General features: G+C 48.8%; 1 protein-coding gene across 5 annotated transcripts; it reads right to left on the bottom strand.

The window, feature by feature from the left end:
• On the bottom strand, positions 1–21,193 carry PRKAA2 (protein kinase AMP-activated catalytic subunit alpha 2). Of its 5 annotated transcripts, none has more exons than XM_063407004.1 (9): positions 21,035–21,193; positions 15,465–15,606; positions 13,452–13,545; positions 11,979–12,123; positions 11,091–11,178; positions 8,386–8,610; positions 6,924–7,428; positions 4,840–4,966; positions 1–4,152 (listed from the first exon to the last, which is right to left on the bottom strand). In XM_063407004.1, the coding sequence occupies exons 1-9, from the start codon at positions 21,126–21,128 to the stop codon at positions 3,920–3,922; spliced, it is 1,653 nt and encodes a 550-aa protein (XP_063263074.1). In that variant the 5' UTR covers positions 21,129–21,193; the 3' UTR covers positions 1–3,919. The 5 variants fall into 5 exon arrangements, 4 of the variants coding, with proteins under 4 accessions (XP_063263074.1, XP_063263077.1, XP_063263075.1 ...); XM_063407007.1 differs by having other exon boundaries at positions 21,060–21,153; XM_063407005.1 differs by lacking the exon at positions 21,035–21,193 and adding an exon at positions 17,137–17,186.
• Positions 21,194–22,044: the final 851 nt, after the last annotated feature.

The raw sequence follows: 22,044 nt of genomic DNA on the forward strand, positions 1-22,044 counted from the left end.
CTCCCTCCTCCTCCTGCAGGGGGGCACGCTGACAGTGAGGAGCAGTGAAATGAAAAGGGGTAGACAGAAGGGTTATTTTGTTCAAACCTCATCTATTCCAACACGAATGCCACTATAGTCACACACAGAACTGTACACGTAACACACACTAACCAGTTTTTACAACGCTGCCCATATATTCCCCCGTGCTTGTACACACCTCGTGAAATGCTAAACTGGACACACAGCTGAAGATGCATTTCTGACCTGTTAAAGGGGGAAAAAAAATATCCTGCTGCCTTTACCTGCTCAGCTCCAGCTCCTGAAGATAAACCTGCCCCAAACTCCATTGGCACCACAGCTTTGGCCAGGGGGTGGAAGGGCAGGATTCTCACAGCTCCTGATGTCACCTCCCCTGCCACCCCTGGCCAAGGCCATGCTGAGCCTGATGGGGTCAGCTAAGCTACTCATGGGCTTTACAGTTAAAAGAGGGTGTAAAAACAGCATCCCCTTTGGCCAGGTCCTCTCAGAGGCTGGGATTACTGAGTGGTGGCAGTGTCCAGGGCACACACCTGCCTTCCTGGAAGAATAAACTGAGAGGCCAACGACAGGGATGCCACTTACATTTTATATATATGCATGTATGCATATATAACAATTACATATATATAGCTTCCAACAAGAACAGCACAAGGTATTTCTGAATTAACTCATCCAGGAGCTGGAGGTTTCTGATGGAGCCTATCTGAACTCTTTATCCTTTGCATTTTGTCTCTCTCCCACTCGGGCTGAAGCAAAATTTGGGTGAGTTTGTGGCTTGCAAAGCACAGCTGTCCAGTGGCTTCTGAAAAATTGCACTTGGAGTAAATTCAAGTTTCTGTAGTTCAAATATTGTCTACCCTGCTTTTCCCGACGCTTGTGCATGTACCAGCAAAACTCAAAAACGAGCTGACCACAGTGTAACAGTGTGAAAGTTATAAACTCTTCCTCTGGAAAATATAACTGGAGGTCAGCAGCTCCTCTGCAGCTGGGAAACAGAACACAGCCTGTTGGAAGGTAAAATAAATTAATAAAAAGAAGTGAAAATCCTCAGAGCATTTCAAAGTGCAGCACGGATTTGGGTAAGGCTGTGATGGACCTGAGGTCACTGAGGAGGTGCTTCCACCCATCCTGCTCCCTCCACTGCCTCTGCTGACCCTGAGCAGGGAAGGGCTTCATCTCTTTGTGCCTCTCCATATGGAAAGCTGAGTTAACTCTGACTGCCCTCCAGGCAGGACAGGTTTTGCAGATCCACACAGCAGTTAACGCTTGCACAGGTCTGAGAGGATGCCAAGTGCCACAAGGGGCTTATTCTACAACCCAGAAATCCCACCCGCCTCCAGGAAGCAAATATTTCCTCCCAAGGGCATTTGCTGCTGCCTAATACTGTTAGTTCTGCTGGGTAGGAAATCCCAGAGGACAAGAGTCAATTTAAAAAAAGACATCAGTACATCTTCCTGCTCCTGAGCCTCAGATTGTAACACACCAGCCTCTTACCAAGGGGGCTACAGGTGCTGCCAGGGTTTTGGCAAGATGCTCAGCTGGGAGTGAAGATTTGAAAAGCCTTTAACATTTCAAACACACTTCACTCGCTGCTGTTTTCTGGATGGAAATGAATGCCTGTCCCTCCAGCTGCTCCTGCTCCTTTGCAAAGGGATTTATCTCCATCACCCCAAAGCATTCAGGGCTCTTTGCTCACCTCAGCCTTGATCCAAAAGCTGCTGAAGGGCTGGGTGCTCCTCAGCTTTGACTCTGGGGTGGGGTTTGGTTTTTGTTTTGTTTTTTTTTTTGCATGCAGGAGTTTGGATTCTCCATCCAAACTCACAACACAGCACTGGGAACACAAATCACCTGGCAGCCACCAGGCACAGCACCAAAGCCATCCTCCACCTCAGAGTATTTGTTTAGTAAGCATAATATAATAAAAGGCTCATTACAAAACCTAGGAGCACTACAAGTATTTCCAGTATTTCTTTTAAAAACAGAGCTGTTCTGCTGTGGGCTTACAGTCCAATCACTGCTGTGTTGGATTTTAACAGCAAAACTGATTTTTTTTTTTCTTTTTTTTTTTCCTTTTTTTTTGGAAGCTTTCTACTTTGTGCGTCTTCTGGAAAAATTGGAGCTGTAAAGTCACATTAGTGAGGATCCAAGCACAATCTGTAACAAAAGTAAGGCAATTTTGTGGTTCTTTTTTTAAAAAAAAAGGACTTCAAGCTGAAAAGTCCATTTAACTGCCAGTAGATGGCAAAAATATCCTGTGTTTGTCTTGATTACCTTAAACGATCAGTAAAAAAGGCTTAATGTGTTGTTCTTTTCCTTGCTTCTCATATAAACTTTCAGAAAATATAAATTAAAGTGCAACGGTACAAAAAAAAACAACCTAGGAAAAATCCTCAAGGGGTCATAAGAAGCTATCAAAAAGACAGATTAAATTTTTTTTCAAGTTGAATGACTGCATAACTGGGACCAGCAGAAATTCTTTGCTTTGTTTCTTAAAAACAGAACACCAAAAAAACCCCAGAACAAACCCAACTCCCCCCCCCCCCAGGATTTTTTTGGCAAAGCTTTCATAAAGCATTTGTTACTTGATTAGATTATTACTTCATAATCAAGTAAATGGAATTAAATACCGTGTAAAAGCCAAGGAGATGCCAACGCTGCCCATTAGATTAACCCCGTGTAATAAAAAATAATAACCCTTTTAAACAAAGAAGTCACACATGCATTAAGGGTTTACCCTTGGGTAACAAGAATTTAACCTTAAAAATCCCCACGGTTCATCTTAAAAAATAAAATCCCATCCTTCAGATAGCCAGTAGCAAAGAAACAGTAAAATTCCAAGTTGGGATGTGCCTGCCTGGTCAGCGGCGTGGCGAAGGTCACGGTCCAGAGGGCAGCAGCAGGACGGGAGAGCCCTTGGGCAGGGGCAGGGAGTGTCCAGCAGCAGGGAAGGCAGGTTTGGCAGTGATTTTGGGGTGGTGACAGCAGGCAGAGCCTCCTAGGGGAAAGGTGAGAGGTGAGTGCTCCGGAGCTGTGCGCTGCTGGCGGCTCCTGCCCGTCTGGGGGGGATCCCAACCCTCAGGGGAAGTTCTGGGGTTTCAGGGGGGTGATCCAGATCCTCTGCTCACCTGAACCCTGCTTGGGATTGAGCCCCTGGTGAGGCAGAGGAGGGAGGTGGCGATGAAGGGCTGGGGAAAAGGCAATCTGCCTTCAGCTCCGAGCGGGTGCGTGCTGCCCGGAGCTCTGGGAGGAAATAAAGCACCTTAAGGACACCTCTGAAAGGCTGCACACGGGGAGGCCTCCCCACGGAGGAGGTGTGCACCAGGAGCTTTGCACATCCCACCTTCCCTCCCCACCTTTAGCAGAGGGAAAAGGAGAGGGGAGGGAGGTCATATTGCACTAGTGCAGGAGCATCCGAGCAGCTGCTGCTTTGGGGAGAAAAGTGTTGGACAGGCCTGGGTGTGAACACTGCAGAGCTGCCTCCTCACCCTCCACTCCATTTCACAGAGCTCCTGGTCAACCCCTCTGCCCTGGCTCAGCCCATCCTGCCCCTGCTCTGCACAGCATCAGGGAAAACATCAAGCTTGGCTATGCCTCCATCACCTCAGGATGAACCAGGAGGGAGGGGGTTTTCCAAAAATTCAGTGATACCTTCCTTACTTTACAGCCTCAACATTATCCACGGGGTTCACAGAGAAATTAAAAAAAAAGAGGGCATTAGATACATTTCACCAGGCACAAGGAGAGAAACGAAGTCGATTTCCTTGGTGCCTTGCTAGAGGGGGGCGCATTTTGGGTCTGGGCTTGGCTCTGTGCCACGGGCGAGAGGAGGAGGAGGAAGAACGAGGAAGCAGGAGAGAGGAGGGGCGGACGAGTGGGCGCAGATCCTCAGAGCAGCCCCTCAGCGGGCCAGGGCCATGATGAGGCTGGCACACATCTCGAAGAAGTCCATGGTGTGGCTGCCCAGGCGCGGGGGCACCGAGGGGATGCTGCCCACGAAGGAGCCGCTGAGGGAGCCCGTCAGCGACTGGCACTCGCCGGCCGCGTCGATGCTGAGGCGCGGCCGGTGCAGGCCCGCGGCTGAGCAGGAGCGCTGCGGCGTGGAGGAGCCAGACCTCTGCTCCATCACCTCGTCTTGAAAGGCCGAAGGGGAAAAAAAAAGGGAAGAAAAGAGAAAAAGCGGGGTTAGTTCGGCAGCTGCGGTAGTGGAATGGGAACGGCAGCAGAGATGAATGGCTGGGAAGCGCTTCTGCTGAAATGACAACATGTTTAGGTAAACACCTCAAAATGCTGATGGTGGTTCTCAGACTTCCAGCCTTGCCTTTCTAAGTGCTGTCCGTCTCCTACTTGTTGAGAGAAAGGAGCCAAGTATCAAACAAGCATCAATATGATTAGGTTTGATCTCCCTGTTTATTACTTGTCTTCTACTTTTATCAGGTTACAGAAAGGAAAGCAAGCACAGCTAAACAGTTGGTGATTGGCTAAAAGTACATATGCATATACATTAAATAATTGTTCATTGCTCCACGTTTTTTGGCATATAGTTTGTCTTTTGTTCTACCTTATGAATAGCATTCTGTTTTCTACATCCATGAGAAGGCCTAACAAGTTGTTACACACCTTCAGCATCCGTGAGGAAGCATCCATGACAAGGAACACTAAATTATTACAATTGCTACTTTCTTATTAATTCAAGGCCTACAAAACCAGCACAGGAACAGTACAGACTCTCATACTTTTCCCTGGTGGCAGGGATTGTTCAAAACCCCTATCAATAAATCATGACCTCTCTCTTCTAAAAATCCCTCTCCACCCACTCACCATCGATGCTTTTGAAGTCCAGCAGGTAGCTGCGGTTGTCCACCTGGTAGAGCTGCAGGCTCATCTTCACGTAGTTGCCGGTGACGGGGTTCTTGCGGCGCACCCGCAGGTGGTAGGCGTTCACCACCTGCAAGGGAAACCTGCCCTCAGCAAGGGGAACACCCCTTTCCTCAGTTCTTCTACATACCAGCAAGACATCTTCTGGGAAAAAGCAGTTTCTCAAAAGGACAACGCCTTTAAGTGAAGCAAATGGCTTCATTTCCTCCTGTCTTTAAATATTCTTCTTAAGGGTCTGATTCACCAGCTGCTGGCGGAGGAAGCTGCAGGGACCCATCTGCCAGGCACAAAAGTGATGTTTGCTGCTCTCTCACCAGCAGCCGTGGCCATATGAACCAAAAAAAGTCCACTTGTGGACACTCATACATGGACAGTGCCCATGAAATCAAGCTGGGCAGAGCAACCTCTCCCACCAGCACAGCTAAACCCACTGCTTGTGGATCAGCCTCAAGCTGAGTATTTCCCCTCGCTGCTTCCCACCTCACAATCTGCTGCACCTCATTTACAATGAGATCTTTTCTCTGCGCTATATTTATGAAGCAACTGCGTGGATGGGAGAGTTAACTCTGATGAAGAGTCACATCTGAAGCTATTCTTAGGGTGGGAAAAGCTATTGTGAAACCTCCTCGGATGAAATAGGCTCCACTGCCTACACAGAGATGTTGGGATGAGTTGGTTTTTGAGGCTGTACCAGAAATACTGCAGGTTTGTTCACTCCCTGTAAAACCATGCAGCTAACAAAAGTCTGGCTGGTGTGGGCAAATGCACCTGGCCACGGCCCATCTCCTGCCTCCTGCAGGGAAATGGGGGTTTCTGGAAGCTACTTGGCTTTAAAGACACAATATTATCAAAAACAAGGAGGAGTCAGGAGGTTTTAAAGAAGCAGCACGATGAAATTCACACAGTACAACACTTGGGACCTGGAGGGAAGAGGGAGCTCCTCTGGCAATGAAGATCTGGGCTGAAATTCTCCTTACCTGGCTCACATGATGCTGCTGCCAAAGGCCACGAGCCAGGAGAGCTCACCTCACCAGGATTTGAGGAGTCAAGCACAGCAGCAGAGATCCAGGGCTGACTTAGGGATTTATCACTCCAGCTTTGAAAAAGACTGACTAAATGTTGCACAGCCCTGGAGAAATACCTGCAGTGAGTACTCTCAACTAAAACATCTGGGTTTAAATCAAGAAGCTGAGCCCTAAATTGGAAGCAACAAGTGTCTGAAAACACATCTGATCTGTGAGCACTGCTGCATCTCCATCAAGGAAGAGACCACCACGTCAATGGTACAAACCCTGCACCCAAGGCCCCCTGCCCCTCATCTGGGCATCCTTTAGGACAATTTGTTCCATGCCACTTCAGTCCTGACAGCACCAGGCAGAAATAATCAGAGTTCCCCTGCTCAGGAGCACTCGAGATGACCTCGCAAGGAATTAGCCACTAAAATTAGAAATGTGAACAGCTCCTCTTATCCCTGCAGCTAAACGAGGCAGAATCATCTTTCCAGCTGAAGTCTTGGAGCACTCAGAGAGAAACCCCTTATTCTACGCCATAAATAAACACCAAAGCACACAGCTGGCACCTTAATTCAGTGAGTTTGCCCAAACAAGGGATGGCTGCAAGGTGGGGGCATTGATCTGGAAACAGCTGAGGCTGTAACCACACTCACAAACCTCCCTGAGCTTCTGGGATAAAGGGGCACCAGTGTCCCAACTCAACACAAAAGAACTGCATGAGGACACGGTGATGAGCAAAGCAGGAAAAGGGCCCAGTTTATTCACAAAACTCAATTTTATACATTTCCAAAGGTGCCTGTGGATTGGAGGATGGAATCCCACCTCTCAAACCACACTAGTCAAGCCAACTGGCAATCAACTTTCTCACCTAAAAATGTGTAAACAATGAAGGGCAGTTAGCAAAACAAAGCTACTGTTTATAGTAGAAAGTGTAAGAAAGTAAGAATTCTGACTCCAACATGAAAGACAAATCAGAAGGCTCAGAAAAGCCTTCAAAAACAGGGCACTCCCTACCTTCCACTCAAAGTCCAGCTGCTTCATCGCCCGGTACACCTCGGCCATGATGTCGTAGGGCTTGCTCTGGCTGCGGATCCCCAGGTGCCACTTGGCCTTTTTGACAGTCAGGGGCTTCGGCTTGGTGGTGTTGAGGGCGTCCAGGGGGCAGCGGGCCTTGGGGCTGTCGGCCACCAGCGGCGGCATGCGCTCGGGGTGCGGCTTGACGCCCGGCGGGATGTGCAGCGCGCTGTCGTCCATGAAGGAGCCCGTGGGCGGGCTGGAGGCCAGGTAGAACTCGCTGGCCTGGTTCATGATGCGGCGGTTGTCGATGACCAGGTGGTAGGCCACGGCCAGCTGGTCCTGGGGGTCGCCGCTGTACAGGCTGTTCATCACCTCCGACTCGGTGCACTCGAACTTCTCGCACACCTCGCGCACCGCGTCGTCGTCCACCACCGTGGCGTCGTAGGAAGGGTCCTCCGGGAACAGGTAGCTGGGCAGCTCCTCCTTGAACCACTCGTGCTCCCTGGGGGAGGAAGAGGGGGGGCTCTGCGTGAGAGGCAAGGTGGGGAAACCACGGCCGGCCAAGAATAAAGCCCAGCTGATGAGCTGGGAGCAAAATCTGGCACAGGGACGGCGATGGCGCTCTGCACGCCGGGCTTTGAGGTAAGGACTTGCAAGATTCTCACACTTTGGGATTCCCATGGGCCTGATGGAGACACAGAGCATCAAACCTACCCCATTCCCACCCATTTACAGTGTGGTGAATGATGATTGATTGTCTAAAACTCATACAGTGCTTTGTCCACACGCTCTATGCATTTGCAGCAATCCCGCCTCTCTAACGTGTAATTAAATCCTCTAATCCTAAGGAATTGAGAAATAAAAAAGGAAGCTTGCATGGGTTTGCTTGAAGGGTAAAACTAAGGCTGTCCATTGAAAGTGCATTAAAAACCCTAGAATTACTGGAAGCCCTAGTAACATTTATGTTTATGCTTAGCACATAACTAGATGTAATACATCCAATATTTACATATTAAGTCAGTAATTTCTGGGTTTCTCCTCCTTTTCTTTTGGATATGCAGTAAGTACAATGATTACCCTCTTCATTTGGTACCCACAGGGACGTGGTCTTGAAATAAAGTAAGGGAAAATGCCTGTTGGGTATTAAGTTCTTGGAATTATTGCATGGTATAGCTGGTTTGGTGAGTGCTGTTAAGAGGTTTTTAAGGCTATTTTATAATGCAATAAAACAGAATTTTAAATATTTGTATATAGAATATATATATATAAAAAATCCTCATCCTGTCCATCATCACGCACTTCCAGCCAGCACAGAAGGGATGCAGGGCTGCTCTTTGAATCACCTGGGACAGAAACCACCTGCATTAGCTGACTGCTCCTGAAAACCACCCTGCCCAGCAGGTGAGCCCCAGGACAGGCACCAGAGACCCCCAGAGGCAGCCAGCCCACCCCAGCTAACCTGATGTCCTTGATGGTGGCTCTCTTGAGGGGGTCCACCTGCAGCATGTGCATGAGGAGCGTGGCCACGGAGCGGTTGAGGTACTCAGGGATGTAGAACACTCCCCCACGGATCTTCTTGAACAGGGTGGGGACGTGCTCGTCATCAAAGGGCAGGGTGCCACACAGGAGGGCATAGAGGATGACACCACAGCTCCAGATGTCCACCTCTGGGCCAGCATAGAGCCTGCACGAGGACAAGGGCAGGAGAAAGCTGTCACCACCATCCTCTCCTCAGTCAGGGTGCAGGCTCTGTGCCACCCTCACCCTCTCCTCAAGGTGCAGGCTCTGTGTCACCTCCATCCTCTCCTCAGGGTGCAGGCTCTGTGCCACCCCCTGCTCTGTGTCACTCCCTGCCAGCTCCACCAGGGACACAGCTCCAGCCCACACCAGGGCTGCTCAGGTGGCTCCCCCCAAACCAAACCTGCCCCAGCCAAAACTGCTCAGGGAAATGAATGACAGGGCTGGCACTGGCTGCCCACACTCCTGTGCACAACCCACCCTCCAAAAAGCCAAACCCCACATTTCCAAGAGCCCTGCCTGGCTGTTTGCTCCTTTGCCCCGAGGGCTCAGCCAGAAATTTCTGTTCATTGAACAAGGCAGATCAAACAGTAACAGATAATTCCATCTCTGAGTGTTTATTTTTGGTGTGCTGGTATCTAAGTGCTCCTGTTTCCCACAAGCTGCCGAATGTGCTCTCTGCCATCACCAGCTCAGGACATCCCAAGTACAGAGTTTTGCTGCTCCTGTTCATCTCTTTTTGCTACAACTGATGCCTCCCCAGAGATTTTGGGAGGCAACTCTTGCCCTTGGACTGTGAGGCCCGACTGAAAGACAGAAGTTGAAATCCAGCTACAGCTCGCATCCTGCACTTGCTCCTCCTGAAATGCATCACTGCAGACATATCAGTGTAGAAATCATGCACGTGACCATCTCTGAACACCCCCAAAACACTTGGTCTGCTTGTCCAGGGTGAGACTTTCCCTGCTGAGGCCAGGGACAGCAGCAAAGCTGTTTTGGAAAGGCAGAGGCTCAGCTGGATGCCCCCTCAGCCCTGCCTCCACGCCCAGCTCCCACAGATCAGAAACCTGATTCTTTTGATAAGTGCTTTGGACCCCTAAGCCCAAACGAGATGCACTTTTATGGCTCTAAAACCTGAGCTGTCATGTTCTACTACTTTTGTGCTCTAACAGGGAAGGCAGCAGGGGCCAGGAGTCAGCTCCCCCCTGCCCCACACCCCCACCAGCAAGGCAGGGAAGGTGGATTGTGCCTGTCCCCCTCAAATGCAGCTCTGAGAAGAGGCCAGCTTGGCACATTGAGCAGGGGCAGCCCCGAGCCTGTAGGTGGGAGTGATGAGGGAGGGATGCAGCTGCAGCCAGAGAAAAAGTGCAGCCTGTGGGCTTGGTTTTGGTTTTCCCTCTTACTTTTGTTGTTCCTAAGCTGCATTGCCTGTACCCCTGGAACACTCAGGGGCTAAATCCTTCTTGCTGATCTGCCATGTGCCTCGTCTCCTATACAAATTGAAAAAACATGTTTCTGGCCTTCACTGAGATGGAAATGCTACTAATACTTTTTGGGAATCCCAGTAGTTACTGGCTTTGTCCCCTTCTTGACAATGAGGATTTACTCAGTTTCTTTTCACACAGAGAGCTGTAGTCACAACAGGGGTTTGGATGCTAGTCTAATTCCTAGGATGCTCTGCCAACACTTGCTCTGGTGTAAACAGGAATAAAATAATCATAATCACGGCAAACACATTCTGAACAAGATGTTCTATTTAAAAGCTACAGACATAGGCAAAAAGATATTGGATTAGGAAAAGTAAAGCTCATGGCAAAGGGAGATTTAAAAAAAAAACGAGGCAGATAATGAGATGGGCAGTTTGAAAGGACCATTCAGAGGACTGAAAATTTGAAAATCTCTACTTGCAATTTTTGCTAAGGTATTACAGAGAGAATTAGGGAAAAATGTACATTCTATGTAATTTCTGTTCCTGACAGCAAAATACAAGAGGCAGCACTTCTGTATCAACACATGGAAGTCCAACTCAACCTTGTGGGGTGTGTTCAACACTCCATGTGCTGTACAGATGTTTCGTGCTGAGAGATGAAACCACAGAGGTTTGTCAATTCAATGAATCAGCTCTAAACAAAGCTCTGAAGGCTGAGCCTACTGCCATAGCCAAAACCCCAGCTGAAGGAAGCAGAAGACAAGTACTTTCATTACAAGTGCTGGGAAGTGATTAAAGATCTTCCTGGTTCTTTTGTTAGTGGATGGTTTTCCTCATTAACACTGTGTTTTATCTTACAGGTGGGCAACAGAGGAGGGGGTGGCCTGGAAAAGCCTTTCCACCTGGAACCTCAATATTTGCATCCAAAGAGTCATTTTCACCCTCTTTAATTAGCAATATAAACAGTCAACATCTGGTATTAATAATTCCCCCAAAGTAAACACCTGTAGCAAAGCTCAGTTTGTTATTACAGCTATTGAGAAGTAAAATAACCCAGAAACCCTTTAGATCTTTGCCAACAGATTCACCCAAACATAAAATCCAGGTTGGAAGGGTTCAGCTGCTTTTACTGGATGTGCAAAGCTGTTTCCAGTACCAAGAAAAAATTTAAACTCCATGTGCTCCCAGAGACTCTGATGAGAAATGGAATGTGTTACCTTCCAGAGATGACTTCAGGGGCTGCATAATTTGGGGAGCCACAGCTGGTGCGTAGAAATTCACCATCTGACATCATGTTGGACAGTCCTAAAAACAAAATGCTTATTATACATTGATGCTTGAGCTGAAGGTCCAGACACGCTGGACCCCAGAGGAAAGGGGAGTGGGATATTTTAAAGGGAACTGTTGATATAATTTAGATAAACTTCTCTGAACGGATTGGAAAATTATTACTTTTGTTGTTGTTGTTTTTTCATACCAAACCAAGGAATATTCACTCCAGGCTAATTTTGCTCCTCTGAGTTGCAAATCCCAGAGCACGGAGGAGAAGGGATATAATTCATCCCAGAGCACTTACTTCATCTGGCAATCGGGTGGGGCTGTGAAATGAGCAAATCTTCAGAAGGATTTACATTGCTAGAAAGGACTCACCAGGACAGGGTTGGTAGCCCGGGTATTTTAATGGATTTCAATCCCTAATGCCACTTAGAGACTCCTGTTCCTGCTCATTGAAAATGAACTGAGGCCAAGAGCACATGGCCAAACAGAGGGAGAACATGCACGAAAATAAACTCACACAGCCAGCTCACCCTGCATTAGCTGCACTGGGCCTGCCTCAAACATAAATTAGGTAAATTTTACGTCAAGTGATTACACTAAAACACAGCAGAGATTTACAAATCACTTCGCTGCTCCACTCTCAGTGCCAGCACAGGAGCAGCCTGCACCAAGCATTCCCTGCTCTGCAGGAAGGGCAGTGTTCCCAGGGATTTCCAGGTGGAGCAGCTGCTGGAGGTTGGGGCAGCAGGCTCGGGGTTTTGTTCTGCTCCACGGCCACGCTCGGGCGGCGCTGGCTGCGCCTCCGGAATGCTGCTGGGGTCACGTACCAAAATCAGCAATCTTGGCATTCATGTGGGCATCCAGCAGCACGTTCTCTGGCTTCAGGTCCCTGTGCACCACCATGTGCCTGTGGCAGTAATCCACTGCAGAGAGGATCTGCTGGAAAAGGCGGCGAGCCTCTGCCTCCTCCACCTGCGGGAAGAGCGGAGGGAGCGGCGCTGGGGCTGGTGCGCACGCAGAGCTGGGCTTAGCAAGGAGCCAAAAAGCTTCCAGAGTGCAGAGAGAAAATCCCAGCCTGCCTGTGATCAGAAGCAGCCAATAAAGCAGGTTTCTCCCCCTTGCATTTTACAGTGTGCCAGTGTTTGAAAATGATACAGCCCAGAGATGAAAGGTGAGACCTCAGCTTAGCTGAGATGTCAACGAGAATTTAAAGGTGGCACCCATCAGACAATGAATGGCCTGCTGTCCCAATGGGACTGGAACAGATCCAGGCTGGACAAAGCACCACAGAGGATGTTCCTGGGAGCAATTCCTCATGGACTTCCTCTGGAAGCAACAGGTGAAGCTGGAATATTGTGGTGATCTTAATAACCTGCATAGCTATAAAGTTGTATGAGCTGTATCAGAGAAACCACACTTTCAATTATTATTTTTACTGATGAATTCTAAAAGACTCCCTTCATGAAAAGCTGAATTTATGAATGCAGAAGTTCAGAAAAGATCCAAATCAGTCACTGAAAAGATCTAGATGGGTAGAATATGTGAGAAATCAGAACTGGACATAGAAAAGAAAACGGAGTCAGCTCCATTGACCACCACACTAACCCAATTTGCTGTGAATGTATTGATTTTGTAGCACACAGAGGGAATGTGTGATGGGCTGATCCTTCACATGAACCCTTATTCTGGATGTCCACTTTGGCCCATTTTTACCTCCCTGCCCTGCAGCTGCTCCATGGGGCAGACACCGGTGACTTTCCTTGTAACCAAAATCTCACATTTCACAGGCTCAACCCAGTCAAGCCTCAGGTGATTTATACCCACTGGGACTGCTGGCATTCGAAAATGTTGTTCAGATAAGCCACGTCCTTGAAAAGTCTTCAAAGAACCTGACGTGGAACCAAGAGGGGGGTCTGGGAGAGGTGAATGACTGGGGCAGAGACCACACCAAGTGGTCTCCCCCTCCCGTGCCATAAATTTGCTGCTGATCCATGGGGGTTTTGACAGGCAACCCAGGGCTAAAAATCCCCAAAATAAGGCAGTTTTTCAAATATTTGCCCTAAGCAACACGTTCCCTTGGATATTTTGATTTGAGGACTGAAAATACCCCAGAGAACACTGCGAGAAATCACGCACAAGTGTCGTGCGAGCCGGTACGAGACACCCCAGATGGGGCTGCTGAGAAGCAACTTCTATTTTGGGCCTTAACCTTAACTGTGCTCCCTTGAGCAGCCACTTTGCTCCTGAACACCGTCCTCTCTCCACACCAGTGTCTGGGCTGACTGGGGACTGGCACTTACACGTCCGTGCTTGCAGATGTAATCAAACAATTCCCCGCCAGACACATACTCCATGACCATGAAGAAGTCTGTCGGCGTGCTGATGACCTGGTACCTTCAAAAACACAAGCAGATGTAGAAAAAATATGTAATTAAGGACAGGGAAAGGCTTTTTAAAAGGTTATTAATTCCACGTCAACACCTCCAATAGGAATTTGTTTGGATCTTGCACTTGTAAGTGCTTTCCACTTCTGCAAAGCCGTCTCTTGTTTCCAGTATAAACTTTCACTTGTCTGTGAAAGGACCTCTTTTCCAGAGCTATGATCTTCCTTCAGCCCTTTAAATAATCCTCTGAAATATCTGCCAGGCAATCTCATCATATTTAGGACTGCCCTGACTTTCAAATTTCCATTTTGGGTAAGATCTGCAACAGCAGCTTTAGAAATTAAGTCCTGGTTAGCTGGGGGCAAGGAGAGGATCCATCTGGTGCCCCTCACATCAAGAAAAAAGAAGATAATGAGCTCTAGGCACTACAGCTCCTCTGGACAGGTACAGAAATTAAAATGAGACCCCCTAAAGATATTTTTCAAATATTAAATCTCTCTAGAATGGGGGGAAAATCCTTCCAGAAGGGGGAGAAGAGCCCAGAGTATCACCTTCAACTTGCACATTTATTCTCCATTTCCCTTCAAAATGATCCCTGAGTGCTGCAAAGGCATTTCAGTGTCCCAGCTGGAATAAACTGCCAGTGATCAGCTGAGGTCAATGCAGCCCCAGGAATTCACAGCAGCACCAGCTGAGACCTCCCTCTTTTATTTCAAATGGTTTTGTTGTTGTTTGCCTTTTTTTTTTTTTTTTTAGATGAATTTTCATGAATTTTTACAGGGCTGCAATTTGAAACAGAGATTTCAGCAATTTTCAGAGGCTGGCAAGGGAATGTGGGATACTCCCATAAAGATCAATAGCATCAACCTCATTTTTCTGAAGAGCTTTGGACCCAGACATCTAAGTTACTGTTAATTTGCCCCCGTATTTCTTTTATATACATTTAAAAACTCATTGAAAGGTTTGTGTGCCCCGGTCTCCTCACATCTTTATCACTGTATTTCATGAATGCAACACGTATCACAGGACACAGATATTGTCAAACTGGATTTAATTTTTATTGCTTCAACAAATGTGTGAACAGGATTTGACTCGCAGGATGCTGGGCACACAGCTGAGGAGTCTTGCTGGGGCTTTTTTCATTAAATAACACCAATCTGTTCTCCAATAAATCCACAGAACTGTGAAGTTACTCTAAAGTCAACAGTTGCTGCATGGTTAGTTATTTAACTGTAGAGAGAATTTGTTTTCCCTTGCCTCTAAGTCCCAGGTATTTGCTATATCTCATGCCAGCTTTAAGGCTGACCTAAATGTCAACTTACCCTTGCAGTTACCATTCAACAGCTTTCTTTCATAGGAATGCCAAAGATATTATCGAGTGCCTCATTAATGTGGGCTGGCTGCACAAACTGGGGATTGAGCAGGAATCCCAGAGGCTGCAGTGCAGGTGCTGATTTACGACCCCAACTCGGGTTCATCAAAGTGGCGACTTTCAAAACTTACCTCTGAATAACAAATTTCCAAAAAAATTGAAATGTTCTTTTAAGCTCTGGATAATCAGTCCATTAAAACATAAATCCTATTGAGTGGAGGTTTTGCTCTCAGAGCCTGACCGTGCTGCAGCTCATGGAATCATAGAATGGTTTGGGTTGGAAGGGACATTAAAGACCATCCAATCCCAACCCCTGCCATGGGCAGGGACACCTTCCACTACCCCAGGTTGTTTGGAGAACCATCCATCCTTGCCTTGAACACTCCCAAGGACGGGGAAGCACAGCTCCTCTGGAAAACCTGTGCCAGAGGATCACCTAACACACAAAAACTTCACCAAACGTGTTTTTTACTGCTCCAGCCCACCTCCTGGAGCTGTGTGTGAGAGGTTTTTGTGCCCAGGGGAGCAGCTGAACACGTGGCAGGGAGGGTACTCACAGCTTGATAATGTGGGGGTGCCGGAAGAGTTTCAGGTTTTGAATTTCCCGTTTGATCTTGCCCACCACGTCCAGGCTGCGGATCTTCTGCCTGTTCAGGATTTTCACTGCCACTTTGTGCCCTGTCAGCTGGTGTTCACCAACTATTAGAGAGAGAGAGAGCATTGCAAAGTCACCCAACAGTGCAGCAGGGTTCACACAAGCAAGCTGAGGGCACTATAAGCAAAAAAGCCACTTCTGAAGGGAAAAAAAAAAGGAGAAGATGAGGGTGTGAAATATTTTAAAGTTTTTGTCTCTTCACTGTTTTCCCAGTGGAGTCATAAAAGGCAGAAGAGAGGGGACTTATCTGCCAAAACCACTGCACTAAATAAAACAGAGTGAGTTGCTGGAGGAGGTCATACCCCCAGCTAATTTGCAAGGATTTATAGCATGTAAAAGCTAGATTAATCAGAAACAGATATATTTAAATGGCAGAGGAGAATCTCCACTGTAACACACTGGTAGACAAAATCCCTCATAAAGCCAGTCTTAAAACTAGACCATCACACTTGTGTTTTAAAAAAATGGTATGGGGATTTTCCCTGCCCAAAATAGGACTGCAGGATTTGCATTACTAAAATGAATTTCTATTTATAATTCCTTCAGCATGCTTTGATGACAAGCTGCAGGAGCAGTGCTGGACTGCAAACTCTGCTTTTAGGAAAGCTGCACACTTCAATATGGTTTTTTTTTAAAAAAAATGCACTGGGTGCATTGAGATGCTGATGTTTATCTCCTGTGTTCAGGAAAAAACCATAACCATAAACTGGGAGGAGCAGCCCCACTGTCACTGGGGGAGTTGTACTTAATGATGTGAAACGAATTCAGCGTGGGATCCATTTGTTATCAATAAACAGACCACACAAAAAATAAAAAGCTCCCAGGAAGCAAGATTTATACGGAAGCTGAGAGCAGAAAAAGCTTGAAAACGGGGTGTTTACACCCAAAAAGGGTTCTCAGAACGAGCTGCCCCTTCTCAGTATTTTCTAATGTGATACTCAACAGGGTGACACACAGATGGTTTCCTCAAGCCTGCACAGAAAAACCTGCTTACAGTAAATATTTGTGCTCTCTAATTACCAACGTCACCCTGCCAGTAACAACACGCGGTGCAAGGAGTTAATTATTGTGAGCAAACCTTGTTATTACCTTATTAGAGCCTGTAATTTTGGCAGCCCTAATGAGCTGATCAGAAGCACCCGGGGTAAGCAGGAGGCATGAGAAGGGCAGGGCAGCAGCACCCAGGGCACACCAGGTCACTATTATTAGCCACCAGATAAGACCTGCCAGAGATTCTTTCCTCAATAAGAGCATCCTAAAAATAAAACACTTTACTGCCCTTGAAAATTAAAGCACCACTTTGCATGTCCATTTTATTCCTCGTAATACTTAAAACTACGAGATGATGGAATGAAAATAAACTCAGCTTTGCAGCAGAGATGCAATTTAGGGATTAGCTGAGGGCTGGAGGAGGCAGATAATTCCTCTGGTGCAGCACAAGGAGAGTGCTGTAAATAGTCCAGGGAGGCATTTTCCCTGGTGAATCCCTGGGGAAGGGAGAGCAGGGCAGTGCTGCAGGGAGGTAAAGCAAAGTTTTTGCACTGAACTAGGAGGAAAACTCTGATTTCTCTCACCCTTTGTTTCAGGACAACGCTCTCTGGCCTCGCCTCAGCATATGCTTTGAAAAATTTTTATTATACACTAGGGAGAAAAAAAAAATGGCCATGCCCAGAATGAATAATTATTGTTTTTAATACTATTGCCAAACAGTTCATCCCCTTTCCCATCCGTGACAATGTGTAACTCTGCGAAGGTTTGCTAGCACAAACACATTAATAATTAAAAATAAACAGCCTATTTTGTAATCCATCTTTTGCTTACAGTAAGCATTAGATACAGAGATATTATTGTTTCTGTCCCCAGTGACTTGCTAAGCCTCCTTGAACTCGGTGAGAGAGAGAGACAAAGAGGGAACACAGTTTAGGAAATCGTGGTGGGAGACTTTCAAGCCTTTGAGGGTTCTCTGTAGCTGCAGGAATTTAGACATGGGCAGTAAGGACAACCCTCCCTCTGCTCACAGGGTCACTATCCCTGAACCCCAGGAGCATCCCAAAATCGAGGGGCAGGTCCCAGGTCTCCCACAGGCATGGAAGAGGATCCTCACCCCAAAGGCGGGGCAGTGGTGGTGAGGACACCTCCTTCCCTCTCACTGCCTCCCTGGCTTAAAAAAGTGGAAAGGAGACTCCTGACATTTACTTATCTTTATAAAAGGAAAAAAAATAGGAGGAATAGTGATTATTGCCCCATGAGCACAGATAATAATGAAAACCCCTTGACAGCACAGGATTTTACAACACTTTCTTTATCCTGCCAGCTCAGGCAGCACAAGCAGTTAACATTTTTGCAAATGCTTCAGGGCAATGTGGAAGCTTGTGGAGGGGTGAGGAAACTCCTTCCCTATCAGCTCTGCTGGCCCTTATCTCAGCCTAAAGTTAAAATCCACCCAAAGCACATATTTAGCACTGCTGTATTAATTCTGCCCCAGTGCCACTTGCTGTGTGTTGTATCAGCCTCTCCCTGCCCTTCATCTGCTCAGTCTCCTTTAGTTTATCTTCCCTCTGACACAAAGTTTGTCTCTCAGCAGCAATGCCACAGTGCCTGGGATGGGAAAAACCATGGAGGAGACAGAAACACAACCCAAGCACTGCCAGTCCTTCAGGGACCACAAATCGGCCACTTTGTGGCAAACAAGTGAGGGAAAGGAGCCACCACAGCCCCCAGGGATGCTGTGGGTGGCATCACAGGGAAAAAAAACATCTGGGCACTGCTGGATTTTAAGTGCAGCTCTGCAGGCTCAGCCACTGTGAACCTCGCTGTGTGAGGGCTGGGGTCACAGGAGAGCTTTTGGGGACCCACAGGGTGGGATGTGCCCACAGCAAACACCATCTGTTCTCACCAGCCCCCAAGGAAGGAGATGCCACCTCCTTCCTGCAAGGCTTTGCTGAACTCCAAATCTTCTCCACAGTCCTGTTTCTCCAGCTTGTTCTAATCTTTGGCCCTGAGGACGGGGAAAACAGCTCTATTTGGTAAAAACACTGCATCACAACTTCATGTCTTGACATGACACCTCCAATCCATCCTCCACATCAGCCCCTGCCACCTTCCTCTCTTCTAACAGATGCTGTGTCCTCATCAGCAGTTTCAGATGGAATTTCAGTATTCTCACCAAAATCCTGCCCTCATCTGCCAAACTCTTTGCTCCCCTCCATGCCTTGTGTCGACTTTCTGTAAATGAGACCAAGAAACCGAATGGGTTTAAAACAAAACAGTTTCTTGCAGTGTTCAGCCAGTTTTTAGAAGGATCACTTCCCTGGTGACCAGGCAGTCAGGGACTTTTTCTGTCCTGCCTCTGGCTTCTGGTGCCTCAAAATGACTACTCAGCTCCAGTTCAAGCGCTGGTTTGTGTCCCATGTCACTAAATCCTCCCTCTCACTGCCATTTCTTATTTCCTTAATAGCAGTAATCCTGAACAACTGTAAATTATGATTTCCTAACTTTGACAAGTAAGGCAGGAAAAAGTACCAAAACCAAAACCTTCTGCAAGGCAGAACTTGAAGAAAACACACCAGCAACAAGAAATGCCACTGATGGCTCCTGACTTTTCCCTGAAAAACCGATTATTATACCCAACACACAATGCTTGAATCAATCAACAAAAACCTCTGCTTTTCTCATGTGAATACAAGTTTTTCAAAAGCTCATTCGACTAAAATGCTGTACTTCTGTATAAATGGGAGACTCCATTTCTTCATTTCAGTTCCCAGTCTCAAGCACAAACTTCACCTGTCAGTTGTAGGCAAAATATCAAGGGAAAAAAAAACCCAAACATACAGGGTACTACTCACCTATAAAGGATTTTGAGCTAGGAAATCTCTTTTATGTTATTTGAAATATTTCTTTGGAAAATATCAATTTTTACCAAACTCAGGTCATATGTAAGGTAGGGGGTATTTGTGCTAGTTAAGGAAAAAAAAGACTGCTGTTGGCAGGCTTAAATTGGTCTGCAAGGAAAAAACCTGCCTTTGGATCAGTTTTGAGGTCTGCTAGTACACACGAGTGATTTAAATGGTCCTTACTGTTAGAAGTATTTATTCTGATAATTCTTCGGACAGTGAATTTGCGGTTTGGGATTAAACACAGCAATATATTTTTAGGGGCGTGATTAATGGCCACAGGTGGACTTAGCTGCAGTGGTTGTGGGGGTTTCTTTCATCTGCTGTCAATTTGGGGTTATTTTAAAACTCTAGGCACTGAGGACAGGCACAGCACCCCTCTGCCTCGCCACATCCCATTGGGGTGGGGGGACACTGAGTGGGACAGCTGCTCCCCCTGCTCGAGCTAAACCCATTTCCTACTGTGTTTCCTACTGAAACACAGCTCAGACACCGAATTTTGTTGGTTTTCTGGTTTTTCAGTAACTTGTTTAAAAAATGAAATTTGCACGTAATGGCAGAATCCACAGAAAAAAGAAACACAAATATTTGCAAAGCTCACCGCCAGGTAAAGCAAAGCCTTCAGGATGTGAGCTGGCTGCTCTGGCACGACTGGACAAGGAATCCCTGTGTGGAGCCCCAGCCTGACACAATCCCCCCATCCTGCAATCCTGGAATGGTTTGGGATGGAAGGAACCTTAAAACTCATCCCATCCCACTCCCTGCCATGGGCAGGGACACCTCCCACTGTCCCAGGTTGGTCCAAGCCCGGTCCAGCCTGGCCTTGGGCACTTCCAGGGATCCAGGGGCAGCCACAGCTTCTCGGGGCACCCTGTGCCAGGGCCTCCCCACCCTCACAGGGAGCAATTTCTCCCCAATATTTCATCCAACCCTGCCCTCTGCCCGCACGAAGCCATTCCCGCACGCCCTCCCCAAGCCCCTCTCCAGCTCTCCCGCAGCCCTTTAGGCACTGCAAATGCTCCGAGGCGGCTCTGGAGCCTTCCCCTCCCCAGGTGAGCGCGCAGCCGGCCCATCCCTGCCCGGGCCACCGCTCCATCCCTGCCCGGGCCACCGCTCCATCCCCGCGGGGCGATGCTCGGGGGGCTCGGACCCCCTCTCTGCCAGCCCCCGAGCACACCCGCCGCCCCTCGGCAGGGAAACAGCGAGCAGCGCGTTCCCGGAGCGAGGGGCAGGATGCAGCCTCGCCATCACCCCCTCCGAGGCGGGAGCGAAGTTTTGGTGGGTCCCGCCGGCAGCCGGGGCTCCGCGGGCTGTGACAGCGCGGAGCGCCCAAGGGCGAGCGCGCATCTCCCACCGCGCCCGCCGCATCCCCGCCGCGGGCAGCGGCCGCCTCCCCGCCCCTGTGCCCCGGGCACGGCTCCGCCAGCCCGGAGAGGATGCTGAGAGCAGCCGCCGAGGCGGCGGAGCAGAGGGAAGGAAGGCGATGCCGGCGCGGAGGCCGCAGGAGCGGCGGGAGGGAGGCGGCGGCGAGGGGCGCACCCGGCCCGGCCCGGCCCCGCCCGCGCCCGCGGTACTCAGCTCTTGACTTTGCCGAAGGTGCCGACCCCCAGCGTGTCCCCCAGCACGTAGTGGCCGATCTTCACCCGCCCATCGTGCTTCTGCTTCTCGGCCATGTTCGCCCCCCGCCGCCGGACCACAATGCACAGGGCCGGCCCGGCGGGGCGGGGAGCGGAGCGCGGCGGGCCCGGGCGCGGAGGGCGGGGAGCGCCAGGTGCGAGCGGCGGGGCGGGAGCGCGGCCGGGCACCTGCGGGGCACAGCCCGGGGGACGCCCGCCCCGGGTGACACTGAGCTCGGGGTGCATTATGTATTGCCGTGCACCGCTCGGGGGACGCCCTCCCCGAGTGACACTCTATTTGGGGTGCATTCTCCATTGCCGTGCACCTGCCAGAGGTGACACCCTCTCTCTAAGTGACACAGTACTTGGGGTACATTCTCTATTGCCGTGCACCTGCCGGGGTGTGACATCTTCTCCAAGTGACACTGTACTTGGGGTACATTCTCTATTGCCGCGCACCTGCCGGGGTGTGACATCTTCTCCAAGTGACACTGTGCTCAGGTTACATGCTCTATTGCCGTGCACCTGCCAGAGGTGACATCCTCCCCGGGTGGCATTGTTTGGGGGTGCATTCTCTATTGCCATGCACCTGCCGGGCTGTGACACTTTCTCCAAGTGACACTGTGCTCGGGGTACGTGCTCTATTGCCACCCACCTGCTGGCGGTGACAGCCTTTTAGAGAAGCACCTGCTGCGGGTGACACCCTCCCCGAGTGACACTGTGTTCGGGGTACATTCTCTATCGCCATGAACCTGCCAGAGGTGACACTCTCCCCGGGTGACACTGTTCGGGAGGTGCATTCTCTATTGCCGTGCACCTGCTGGAGGTGACACCCTCCCTGAGTGACACTGTATTTAGGGTACATTCTCTATTGCCACACACCTACTTGGAGGTCACAGCCTTTTAGAGAGGCACCTGCCTGCGAGTGACACCCTCCCCGGGTGACAATATTTGGGGGTACATTCTCTATTGC

The sequence above is a fragment of the Prinia subflava genome, chromosome 10 (assembly GCF_021018805.1).
Source record: "Prinia subflava isolate CZ2003 ecotype Zambia chromosome 10, Cam_Psub_1.2, whole genome shotgun sequence".
Classification (NCBI taxonomy): domain Eukaryota; kingdom Metazoa; phylum Chordata; class Aves; order Passeriformes; family Cisticolidae; genus Prinia; species Prinia subflava.